Below are 13380 nucleotides of genomic sequence, written 5' to 3'. Positions count from 1 at the left end.
GGTCTTGCTTAAGCGGGCTGTTGTATCGGGTTTCATTGATCCTTTGCAGGTTTCCGACTTTCCGGGTCATATTCTTACTTATGCTGATGATATGATCATTTTTGGTCATGCAAATGTTCAACAGATGCTCAGGTTCAAGCTTATCATTCAGTTCTTTCTCTCCATGTCTGGGCTTTCTCTAAATGAGACCAAATGCTCTATTACCATGTTCAATGTTAATGCCAATATGCTTGCAGCTGGAAAGAGAATTTTTAATTGCACTACTTCTAACTTGCCTTTTATGTACCTTGGCTTGCCGTTACAAGTGAAGCCTCTATCTTCAGCGGCTTGGGCTCCGACGCTTCAAAAAGTGAAGCGCAAATTGCTTTCGTGGCAGTCGTCTTATCTCTCTAGCGCTGGACGTCTAACCTTAGTCAGACATGTTCTTTCAACTATTCCAGAATTTTTCATGTCTCTGTTTGTGATGCCTGTGGGAGTAGAGAAGCAGCTGACGCGCTTGCTGGTAGACTTTCTTTGGTCTGGGTGTAAACTCACAGGTAAGCGTCACTTGATTGGTTGGCGTTCGGTGGTTCTACCTCGGCGTATGGGTGGTTTAGGCGTCCCGGTGCCCAGACTGTGAAGCATTGTTCTTGTCGCCAAGCAATGTTGGTTGGCCCACCAACCGGATAACCCTTGTGCTAGTTTTCTTCTTGCTAAATATGGGGATCCAACTCTTATTCCGGTTCGTCTGGGAACCCGAGGTTTGGCGCTCTCGCACTTGCGTAAATCGTGGTTGAGGGCTTTAGCCTGCTTTAGAGACCATTTTGAGGTCTCCGGAAATTTTGGTCAGTGGTTGCAGTGGGCGTTGACACCAAGCGGAGAGTTTCTCACCAAAAAAGTCTATAGATCGTTGCTACCGCCAGGGGCTGATTGGTTGCCCGAGGATGTGCTTTGGGCGAAGGGTCCTTCCCCCCGTTCGCGAGTCCTGGCTTGGTTAATTTTGCACGATAGGATCCAGACCCACAGTAATTTAAAGAAGTGGGGCATTCAACTACCGAGTTGGTGCGTGCTTTGTCAAGCTGCAGAAGAATCTACGTTTCACTTGTTCTAGTCTTGCCCAATATTTATGGAAATCTTTAGTAGAACCTGGAGGCATCCAGAAGTATTTGTTAAGGAGGAGTCATTTGCGCTAGATCTGATATTGGGGCCGGTTTGTATTAGGCGCAGCAAGAGGTGGAGGTTCATCTGGCGGACGTGGTTGCTTACCTCTTGGTGGTTTGTTTGGATGGCGCGTAACGATGCTCATTTTCGTCATATTCGAGTTAACATTCAAAACCTGGTGCATAAAATTTTGGTAGATGTTTATGCGATCTTGCGTATGCATCTTAGTGATCTTCCACTCCCTCCTGCTGATGCTACCTATCCTTTGTCACAATCTGGGCACGCGGCTATGGCGTGAGCCCATTTTATCTGTCTAATGTTCTTTTCTCTTGTGCTTTCTTTATTTGTTTTGGCTTTTGTTCTTGTTCAGTTCATGGGTTCAACATTTTGTTGATCTTCATGAGTGGTAATGTTGAATTACTTTCGGCTCTCTCTCTCTCTCTCTCTCTGTGTGTGTGTGTGTGTGTGTGGCTGGACACGACCATGGATGATCGAGCAGAAAATGGACCCGTTGGGATCAGACACCATCTTGGCTCATCCTCCTCTCACAGACGTGAGGGTTCTTTAAGGGATCAACAGTTTTTTTTTAGAAGAAAGGCAAAATTAAGGGATCAACAGTTGGTGCAACTATTTTGCAACGTTCCATTGTTTGTGCTGACGCACCACTAACCAGACCCTCAACATTACCAGGAGAGCCTCCAAAGCTCGGACAAAAGCGTTGTATTTGCCAATATTGAAAGGCTCAGGGGTGCTTCAAAGCGTTGGAATATTCTCAGATTTTGTGATTTGGGGTTCTCTCTATTCCATTTTTCATTTGTGCTGGTTGTTGCGTAGAGGTTTTTCTGTGTGTCGGAAGATTCTCTATTAAATACGGTGGGATTAGGGTTAAGACTTTGCTTCTTTTTTTGTTCTTTCCTTTTGGCTCCCTTGTTTTTCCATGCTCTTCTCTCTTGGTACAAGTTATTGTTTCTTGAGGGATTCTTTTCATAGGAGGATTTGTGTTTGATGCTTCTTTTCGGTTGATGATTTGTGGTTATTTTGTTCACAATTGTTGTTCTACAAACTAATGCATTTGTTTCTCATGCCCGTTATGTGTTTTTTTGTGTCAGGGATTTCATCCAACATTATGTCCAGATAAATATCACTATGACAAACAAACATGCTTCGAGATGATAAAATAATCTTGGCTTTAGGAAAAAAGAGAGAGAATGGTTTTAGATATCATCAAGCACGTGAAATGTCAAAGAAAACTCACAGATTTATTCTGTTAAAGTTTGTGTGGAGGATAAAATGATAAAACATGTAATACAAGGTGCTACCTTTTACGGCCCTATGTCAAATTGTACTGATATGAATGAAATACATTTGGTTGAGTGATTTTATAAAAATGATGAAGGTGTATATTCTTTAATTTATGGACAAATGCACACAAGTGCCACGTATGGGCAAACCAAGACCTTGCCCACGAACACAAGGAACGAGCAAGTGTTGCAAGCCATGACCTTGCCTGAAAATACATGAGACGAGCAAGTGTTGCAGCGGACCCCATAGCTGTGCACACAAGTGCCGCATATGTGCAAACCATGACCTTGCCTACATCCATGCAATATGTGCTATAGTTGTGCATACACAAACCATGACCTTGCCTACTGACACAAGGGGGACGAGCAAGCATTGCGACCATGCAACATGTGGCATCGTTGTATACACAAGGGACATAGGTGCGCAAACCATGACCTTGCCTACCGACACAAGGCACAAGCAAGTGTTGTAACATGTGCCACAATTGTGGACATCACTTGACATTACAACTTATAACATGGGATGTCCTACTGCTATGCAAAAATACAAAGTGTTCCAGCTAACACCAAGTGGGTCAGCCATATTACCCGAGAACCTCCCTTGGCACTGATGGGACTTTAGCAGCTGGTGTATCCCAAGTGAAGACAATCATTAAGTGCTCAAAAACCTCCCTTAACACTAGAGAAAAGTTTGTTTTGTGTGGTGAAAAAAGAGGGGAGGGATGAATCGATGTGACAATAGGCTAAATCTCAGTGGATTGTGGTAACAAGGTCACTCTACCACTTATAATACCCCATTGCGTATTTAAGTCATCTTCAAAGGATTCAGCCTGTTGATCGAGAGGAATTATATTTCAAGGCTACCTGCGCGGCTCATCTGCCACACAGGAGATCACCAATTATGACATGGGCCCCTGGGAGCATGAGCCCCCCTACTGTTGGCACACAGACGGTAGGGACAAGCGCCACTTCTTAGCTTGGATTCTTATTTAGAGACGTTTAGTCATAATCTAGCACACGGTAGCTTCGTGCCACTGGCTTTTCAACCAAACGTGATTGCCAATTGTGTGAACCAACGATTTCTCTTGTACTAAGTTGTATTACTTTCACAATGCGATCATCAGTAGGGTAAAACTAACCTGTCTCATGATGATCTAAACCCAGCTCACGTTCCATGTTGGTGGGTGAACAATCTAACACCTGGTGAATTTTGCTTCATAATGATAGGAAGAGCCGGCATCCAAGGATAAAAAAGCAATGTCGCTATGAACACTTGGCTATCACAATCTAGTTATCCCTACGGTAACTTTTCTGACACCTCTAGCTTCAAATTTTGAACGTCTAAAGGATTTATAGGCCACACTTTCACTGTTCGTATTCGTACTAGAAATCAGAATCAAACGAGCTTTTACCCCTTTGTTCCACACAAGATTTTTGTTCTCGTTGAGCTCATCTTAAGACACTTGCGTTATCTTTTAACATATGTGCCACCCTAGCCAAACTCTCCACCTGACAATGTCTTCCACCTGGATTGGCTCGCACAAGGCAGGCCTTGGAATCAAAAGGAGGGGCGATGCCCACCTCCAACTCACGAAATAAGTAAAATAACATTAAAAGTTGTGGTATTTCACTTGCACCACCAAAACGGCTCCCACTTATCCTACACCTCTCAAGTCATTTCACAAAGTCAAGTTCAACAGGGTCTTCTTTTTCCTCTGATTCTGCCAAGTCCGGTCCCTTGGTTGTGGTTTTGCTGGATAGTAGACAGGGACAGTGGAAATCTCATTAATTCATTCATGCATGCCACTAATTAGATGATGAGGCATTTGGATACCTTAAGAGTCATGCAGTTTACACAAGTGCCACATATGTGCAAACCATGACCTTGCCTAAGAACACAAGTTGCACACCTGCGGTACTTGTGTGCACAGTCACAATTGCGCGTATGCAACACTTGTGTGCACAGCTATGACACATGTTACACAGTCGCAACGCTTGCTTGTCCCTTGTCCAAGGGCGGGAAAACCCCAGGTGGGGCCATGACCACCCTACCTTACGTGGCCCACCTCTGAAAGCTACAGACACAACCGCATGCCAGAAGGGTTTGATCCGGGGCTTTCAACTCAACACCTTCACAACCACCCCCCACTGGCTACGTGGGCTACCCCTGCGGTTATGCTGTATAATTGAGTGTTATATTTTTTAGCGGTCATGCCAATGGTTCGAGCAAACTATTTAGCATTGTTCGGCTTGAGGACAACATACCATATCCAACCTATCTTTTAAGGTAATTGGCTTAACCATTTTGTCACGTTCTTAATTTCATAAGATTATATTTCAGGTGGTTATCACAAATCTAAATTGAGTTTACGAACAATATTTTAATAATATTTTTTAAAGTTTTATTTCAATAAAAATACATTTTTAACATTAAAATATCAAAACAAAATTTTTTATTGATTAAAAATGAAAAAAAATATTGTCATCATATCTTATTTTCCCAAAAAAAAAATTAACTTGCGAGTCGAACCCACATCACTTATTTTCGGTTCACGTGTCTTTGTGACATTTTTAAATTCTCTCTCTCTCTCCTCTCTCTCTTTGGACACAATACAGATTCAGACATCTAAATTTCAGTCTGAAATCGAATTTGATAAAGATCTTTAAATTTTAAATGTAACCTAGGGGCCATGTTTCAAGATTTTTTCAGTTTTCTAAGACTGAAAGCGTGTGAAAGCATGACACTGGTCAAAAAGGTCGGACTTTGGTCTGATCAACAACTAGACTGATTCACCCACCTGCCTCCAACTTGGTAGATGCCTTGGCTGCTTTTTTTTGGTTTAAATATCTTCACCACATAAAAAATACTCTGAATCCAAACCTCCAGATCCAAATTTCCTGCATCATGAACCATACTTGCTCGGTATGGACCCAAACACAAGACATTCATTCTTATTTTCAAGTTGGATCCCTTCACGCTCATCCCATTCCTTCTCAAATAGTCTCCGAACTGAGTCCGCCATAGCCATCTTACGAGGTTAGGCAGTGAAACAAGTCGAGCTGCTTTTGACTCAACTCATAAAGAGCTCGTTCAAACTGCAAAAAAGGCTAGGCTAGGTTCGCCTCAACTCGTATAAGTTTCTTGAGTAGCAATAGTGATTTTATTTCTTCTAGCTCTAAAACAATGTATTTTTTCTATAAAAATGTCAGCTCGAAGCATACTGACAAAAGTTTAAAACAGCAAAATCTCGGCAGGCAAAAAACTCAGGAGATTTTGAAATTTTTCATAAATCTTGCATTTTTTTTGGCAAAATCTTGAGAATAAAAAATAAATTTTATAAGAAAATATAACTAAAACACATTTAAAAATAAAAATCTCGGGAGTTTTCATGATAAATATCTTTTAAAAATATAAATATCACGATGATTTCAAAATCTCACGAGAAATTGCGATATTTGTCATAGAAGCTCAAACTTAGCTTGGCTAGCCACAAGTAAGCTCCTCTCATCGTTTAGCCCTACGGCTTCTTTCTACCTAGTGTGGCATTATTCGGGTCTCTCAGATCCAAATATGGTCCGCAATATTCTATATAACCTTACCACAGGCTTATGAGAGTGACGCGTTGAGATCAAAACAAATATGACAGTTATCAAAGAGACTTTCTTAAGAAAGCATTATTAAAATCCAAAACAAATACAGCATAAGTAAGAAAGTAAGGTGGGAAAAGCAACCGCGTTCACATTCACAAGAAAACTTTTGGGGGTTGGTTTTGATTCTCTTCCTTCTGTGTGGGCTATCTCAGTGTCAGGTGAGGTGGTGCATAGTGACAAAAGTTAAAAAAACGACAAAATCTTGGCAGGCAAAAAAAACTCTGGAGATTTTTAATTTTTTTATAAATCTTACATTTGTTTTGGCAAAATTTTGAGGATAAAAAATAAATTTTATAAGAAAATATAAATAAAATACATTTACAAATATAAATATCGTGGCCGTTTGAAAATCTCCGGAGAAATTGCCTTTTTAAACTTTCAGGCAATTTTTTCGCAATATATATGCGAGATTTTTTATAAATCTCATGATATATGTCACAGAACGGTGGTGGAGGCTGCTCCAAAATTCAGATCGGAGTAGGCGCGTTCACATTCAACGCGTAACGACCCTCCGATTCCCTTCTGAAATTCGATCTGAAATTCAAAAAAATGCCCTTGTGTATAATGCGTTTGTTGTTGTGGACGAACCTACTCGGAATGGACGATCCGGTTGGGTCAAAGTTTTTTAGAACCGTGTCTTCACCGGATCAGTTCAGTATCCGGTGGACCACATGGATCCTCCCCTGAATGTTTCAGATCTCTTTCTTAGGAAAATATTGGCCAGGAAAAATCACAAGGTTGTTTGAAAAAGTCTGTTTTTTTTTTTGAGAAAAACTTGAAAAAATATTGGTAACTTGGAATCCCTTGGATTTAAGATCCGAACATCCCTAGCTCATGACCTTAAACCTAGCATTCAACTAGTAAAAGTTATCAGAACACCCTTAAAAGTTTTTTTAAAGGGTTTTCATTTAGTTAAGTTGCCGCTACATACAAATGAGTTATTTTTCATTTTTATTGTTTTTCATGAACTAACATTACATGTTTGATCCATAGTGACAAACGTTTTTTTTTTCAGCAAAATTTTATTTGTCAAAAACTCAGGGGAGAAATTGAAAATTTTCCATAAGTCTGGCATTTTTTCGGCAAAATCTCGGCAATAAAAAAATAAATTAAAAAAGTATAAAAATTATTTTTTTAAGAAAATATTAATAAAAAATATTTAAAAATAAAAATGCATGATTTTTTCATGATAAATAGCCGTTTAAAATGTAGATATCACATTTAAATCATCGTATTTATGTTTTTTCATAAATCTCTCGATATTTTGAAAATCTCGTGAGAAATTATCGTTTTAAACTTTTGGGTAATTTCTATTGATATTGTCATTAGATTTTCATAAATCTTGCGATATTTGTTACAAAAGTTTGATCTACATGGATTGGTAATGGGAAACTCTTGGATCATTCCATTAAGATGGGTGGGTATGATTTTATGAGCCTTACCTACAATGTGCAATATTTTGTCAACTCATTAAATCATATTTTTCCTTGCAAAAATACAATATAAGAGTAAGAGTCAGTTCTTAGCATTTGAACTATACTAAATCCATCCTTGAGGTCCGATTGGATTGACATGACACGCGCCTATGATTTCTAATTCATTCAGACTGTCAGGTCGACATGACAAAATGTTGCTTTTCTTTAATATGCAAATTGAGAGAGAGAGAGAGTCGTTTGTTAATCAATCACCAATCCGCGGGAACTATGGCTGGGATCCAATCTGAAAATTTGAATCACAGTCTCTCTGTCTCGGTCTACAAAAAAACAACTCGTATCGGACGTCGAATCGGATTAATCATGGGACAATTTGGTAATTCTGCAGATCGGCTATAAAACACGGAACCTCCCGAGTATATTGCCTCCCGTCCGTCTCTCTCTCTCTCGACTGAGGAAGAGAAGCTAGCTACTGAGAGCAGAGCTCCCAAAGGAAAATTGGAGGAAGAGAAGAGAAGAGGATGATGGACGCGGAGATGGAAGCCCTGGCGATGGGTATGCTCGTGCCGGTGCGCCTGGTTGCAGCGGAGTTCTCCGGCGCTATGGGGGCGTCGTCGTCGTCGGGCGGACCGCAAGAGGGTCGAGGTGGCGGCGGCGCCCCGCCGGCGCAGAGGAGGGAGGACTCCGTACGGGTGCCGCAGTGGATCCACCAGGAGACGAGGGAGTTCATCGCCATCAGGGCGGAGCTCGAGCGGGACTTCACGCAGTCGAAGCGGAACAAGACGCTCTGGGAAGCCATCGCCTCCCGGATGGCCGAGAGGGGATACCGGAGAACCCCCGAGCAATGCAAGTGCAAATGGAAGAACTTGGTCAATCGCTACAAGGTAGGCCGCTCACTACCCTCCTTCTTTTCTTTTGTTTCTGTTTTTCTTTTGCTTTATCAATCGTCCGTTCGTTTGTGGTGATGAAAGATGCCTCTTTCGTGCTGAATAACCTCAATTCCATCTTTTTTTCGTCTCCTCTTGGTGGATTTTGATTCATATTTGGCGTGAGATTTTTCTTGTTTTCGTTTATTGCGCGAAGAAACCGCACTCGAGATCGGAGATCTGTCCCCACTGGAAGCATATCAGGTCATGCTGAACTTGAGCTTTTTGCTCATGCCAACATCGTGGCCGTCTGTTTGCCTGTTGTACTTACGGTTGGCGTTCCCCAACGGCGTAAAACTCATCGTTTCATTTCATTTTTTGGGTGCCTTTGAATGCGGCCATTTATCTGGCAATGCTGAATGAGCTGTGATTTTGCCTTTTTTCTCTTGTTTTAATAAATCCCACAATTCTGGATAAGTAGAGACGCCGTCTACATTTAACAGCTTTTCTCTCTGGAAAAGATTGGAAAAATTGGAAAATTTTGCATTGGGGCGCATCATACATGCAGTATTTCTGCATAAGTTGGTGGTTAAATGTATCCCATGATGCACCCACATATCCAAAAAACTGGGATAAGCTTGGATTTTTTTATTATTAAAAAAATGATGGATGTCCTAGGTTCCTTGAGCTTTCTGGATGAGTTGAGAACTTGCATTTATGGAGTACAGGACGCAAATTCCCGACTCTGCTGGACAACTGATTTCCCTTGTTAATTTTGAGGTGTTTTTTCTCTTAACCATTCTATGGTTCAAAATTTTTGTTGTCTGGCCTTATTGGGTTGAGGAATTTGTGCAACCAACAATCAAGGTGTTAACACAGTGGCTAAATGGCTAAATTCCCGCTGAACCAAGCATTGATACGTATTTTCCATCTGTTTGAAATCTTGTGTCCTACAAAACACCAAAAAAAGAAGACTTGTCTGGGGTTGGGTATGTAAGTCTTTGGGGGGGGTGTCTTTGTTTGCCCTTAGGCTCATCTCCTGACAGGAAAGGGCATGGAACAAATTCGCATAAAATGTACAGAGGGTGCATTTTCACAGGCTGATTGTTAAAAGGCGCTTAATTGCATTTACATGAGGCAGGAAACATTGGTCCACAGCTCCCATTTGTTTGGCGTGGCCCCATTTTCTGATTAACATAGTGAAGATACCGAAATTCATATGGAGGTTTCATTCATTATCCATGGAACTTGCCTGAGTCCTAGGAAGCAAAGTTGTTTGTTTCGTTATGTTGAATGCTTCTTTTTTATCGTTGTCTCAACTTCTCATCCTGACACATAAGTTGAAGTGTTTGAAGATATGCAACATTTCAACCAGAAAAACTTGGTAATGGTTTCCAGATTGCATTTAGACTTCTAGAATAATTTTACACAATCAATGAACCATGACAATATGACTTTTTATTCTCTATTGAACTTATGTTTTCTGTTGTTTTATTGTGGAAGTAATTGAATTGATAGAGGCGAGAGTAACATGTTGAACTTCTACAGCTTATATCGGTTCTTTCATTTCAATAATTTATTTGTTTAGTATGAAAATGGTTTAAGCTTCCACTGCAGTTTGGAATTTGAAGAAACATTGATATCGAGTTTACTGTTGCAGTGAGTAAAAGTAAAATTTCATTCATATTGTTGAAGAATGGTGTTTGAAGACTTGACAGTTCGCATCCAATTGTTTTTGTCCTGTATGCCTTTATGATTGAGCCATTTGCATCCACTAACACTCTAAGTATCATGAAATTTATTCTTTGATATCTTTTTATAGCTAGTGAACTCATCAAATTCCATTAGCAAAATGGGCTCATTCACCTGAGTTCACGGGCAAACTCTACTGCTTCAAGTAGGAGGTTGAATCCCTGTTTGAAAACTCAATGGAGACTTGTATTTGCCAAAGGATTTTAGTGGAGCAATGTTGAGTATAAAAATATGTAGCACTTAGGGAATGGATACAGAGCACAAGCATGACTGTCCCTGTAAGAGGTTTTGGTACTAAGAATATCATTTTACTTAAAAAGCCATCCTGGCACTCAAAATAGGTGATCACTAATACAAAATCAACTGCGGTCCCAAACCAAAAAGATAATGCTTTTAGGAGTCATCAGCTAGTTAGCCTTGGTTTCATAATGAAAACAGTCCTCATTTTGTTTTTTTATCTGAGGCTCCCGTGATATCCTTTTGCTCAGCCTATTAGCCTAATGCTATTTTGCAGATATTAACACCCTATCTGGTTGTTGGGTTGACAATTTTGAGCTGGGTCAGAAACATGTCTAAACATTAAGGGCCCATTTGATTCACCAAAAAAATTGTTATGGGGCACATTTCGTCCCCGAAATGGCATGGGCCCGACCGGTTTAAAACGGCCCCACCCATTCTGTGTTTTGGGGATTAAATATCCCCAAAAGGCAGAAAATTAGTCGGACCCCTGGGGGTCCAACCCTTTTCCACCAACGTCTTTTGGCAGAGTTTTTTGCGCCTATTTTTTTTACATTACTTCATTGGATGATTACTGTGCTGTCTAGACTGTTGGTAACATGACCTATGGCTTGGCTATTCAATGCCTCCAGGATCTGGTCAGGCTTCTTGATTCAGGTCCTAAATCTAGGACTTACTTGGGTTTTCTTTTGTTCTGTTCTTTTTTCTGTTTGCTTGATTTGTATTCTAGGCAAAAACTTGAATTTTTCTTGTCTTCTGTCAAGAACCTCAATGCTGTAGGATCTGTTCAGGCTTGAATATTGTGGTAGTAATCGTTGCTGCTTCATGCTTGGCAGGGGAAAGAGACCTCTGATCCAGAGAATGGACGGCAATGCCCTTTCTTCGATGAACTGCACACTATTTTCACTGAGCGTGCGAAAAACATGCAGCGATTACTGCTAGAATCTGAATTACGGGGCACTAGCTCAAAGAAGAAGATGAAAAGGCCACAGCAGGAAAGATTTTCAGATGACTTCTCAGCATTCAAAGAAGATGATGAAGACGACACTGATGAGGATAGCATAGCCAGAAAAAGCAAGAAAAACAAGGCAAGAGTTGCCTCAGACAAGTCTAACCAGAACACTCTCGAAGGCATTTTTCATGTCTTCTTTCAGCAGCAGCACATGCTAGAGCTCCAGTGGCGAGAGATGATCGAGAGGAGGGCACATGAGAGGCATCTTTCTGAGCAGGAATGGCGTCAGTCCCTGGAGAAACTGGAGAGGGAGAGGTTGATCATGGAGCGGTCATGGAGGGAGAGAGAAGAACAGAGACGCATAAGAGAAGAAACACGCTCGGAGAAGAGAGATGCACTTTTCACTGCGCTGCTCAAGAAACTTATCGATGAAGAGTTTTGAAGGATAAATGATTGGAAAATACGGTCACTCTTCCTGTAAGGAAATAAAAAAACTTTGAGCAGAGGAGACCATTGATGGGGACGGGTGATTTTACAATCATATCCTCGTGGGTTTTGCACTAGGAAGGAGCATCTTCTGCCAGAACACACTTTTATTTAAGTTTCTGTAGGTGTATATGGAAGATGATTGTACTTTTACAAAGAAGGCTCTTGTTTGAACTCTTCAGTTTTGAGAATGACAACACATGCTTTCGGTCTAGTGTATGAACAGAAAGGAAAGGGGTCAGAAGTATGTCAAACATGTGGGGGCCAATCTGTTGAAATTCATGGAATAAGCAGGCTAACCTGTTCAAGAGTGAAGACCCCACTTTGTGATTCCTTTCTCAAACTGCCCATTCATTGAAGACTCCCTTTTTCGTTTCTTTAACTTGTTTCTGTAGGTGTATATGGAAGACGATTGTACTTTTACAAAGAAGGCTCTTGTTTGAACTCTTCAGTTTTGAGAATGGCTACACATGCTTTTGGTCTAGTGTATGAACAGAAAGGAAAGGGCTGTGTACGTGTTGTGTGAACTCTCCATATTCTGTTCTATATCTTGGAAAGGAACACGTACGCTGAGAGAGTCAGAAGTATGTCAAACATGTGGGGGCCAATCTGTTGAAATTCATGGAATAAGCAGGCTAACCTGTTCAAGAGTGAAGACCCCACTTTGTGATTCCTTTCTCAAACTGACCATTCATTGAAGACTCCCTTTTTTGTTTCTTTAACATGACAAAAGTCCCATTAGAGGATGAGGCTAGGCTTGATAGATTCGGCCAAGTCCCAGAGTTGTCATTATCCAAATGGAGAACAGCAATGCCCTGTCAACAAAAGTTGGAACACTTGGGCCCCCTATCTTTTTCTTCCTCACAAACAAACCGTTTCCTACTGATTTTGGTCATGGAACACTATCCAAAGAAAACGTGTGCCTTGAGATGACGTGGTAGTGTCTGGACCACCCAGTATGATGTCCCGTGCTGAAAGATTTAGGCTATGTTTGGGAGCCTTGTGTGTGTTGCTAAAATATGGTTTTCTCAACATGTGGCGTTCATCAAAAGAATGTGATGTTAGGATGGAATTGCCAAAAACATTCTCTGGTGAATAGTGTAGAAATGTGATATTGCAATTGCCAACTCCATCCCTAACATAAAGCTATGGCAATACAACCGCTCTGCTCCCACAACAGAGTTTGGGTAACAAGCTTTAATCCTAATATATATATATATATATATATATATATTGCCTACCAAAGTTAGGAGTCTACCATCAGGGAAGGGAAGGGAGGTTTTCAAGGTGTTTTTTGTAAATCTGACCATCATGTTTTTTTTATGAAAACTGTGAATTTTTCAGCTTGAATATTTATAAAAATTGTAGACCATCGATTTTCAAACCTTATAAAAGTCTACCCATGTGTCGGAATAGCAAGATCCAAGAGTTCATGCCTATAAAATGAAACATGTAGAACACATCTGCATGATCAGATTTGAAAAAATACAATCAAAATGAAAAACCTCTTTAAAAACCTGGTAAGCACGGACCCGAGTAGGCAGCTACTCTCTCTCTCTCTC

General features: G+C 40.6%; 1 protein-coding gene and 1 pseudogene across 1 annotated transcript; one reads left to right on the top strand and one right to left on the bottom strand.

Moving 5' to 3' along the window:
- Nucleotides 1–3165: 3165 nt before the first annotated feature.
- Nucleotides 3166–4165, bottom strand: LOC149822514 (25S ribosomal RNA; annotated as a pseudogene).
- A 3890-nt stretch (nt 4166–8055) lies between these two features.
- On the top strand, nt 8056–12419 carry LOC149822513 (trihelix transcription factor GT-3b-like). Its single transcript, XM_089981167.1, has 2 exons — nt 8056–8409; nt 11217–12419. Exons 1-2 carry the CDS (start codon nt 8062–8064, stop codon nt 11772–11774), a joined length of 906 nt encoding a protein of 301 aa, XP_089837293.1. The 5' UTR covers nt 8056–8061; the 3' UTR covers nt 11775–12419.
- The last annotated feature ends 961 nt before the right edge of the window (nt 12420–13380 follow it).

Source organism: Nuphar pumila, chromosome 11 (genome assembly GCF_984573655.1).
Source record: "Nuphar pumila chromosome 11, dmNupPumi1.hap1.1, whole genome shotgun sequence".
Taxonomy (NCBI): Eukaryota; Viridiplantae; Streptophyta; class Magnoliopsida; order Nymphaeales; family Nymphaeaceae; genus Nuphar; species Nuphar pumila.
The sequence above is the reverse complement of the archived record's forward strand: the minus strand, read 5'-3'. Positions and strand labels throughout refer to the sequence as shown.

Bases quoted from the DNA above. Each gene is read 5' to 3' on its own strand.
- LOC149822513 (XM_089981167.1), top strand. From the start codon at position 8,062: ATGGAAGCCCTGGCGATGGGTATGCTCGTGCCGGTGCGCCTGGTTGCA. The intron at 8,410-11,216 runs GTAGGCCGCTCA...CATGCTTGGCAG, and splicing joins ACTTGGTCAATCGCTACAAG to GGGAAAGAGACCTCTGATCC.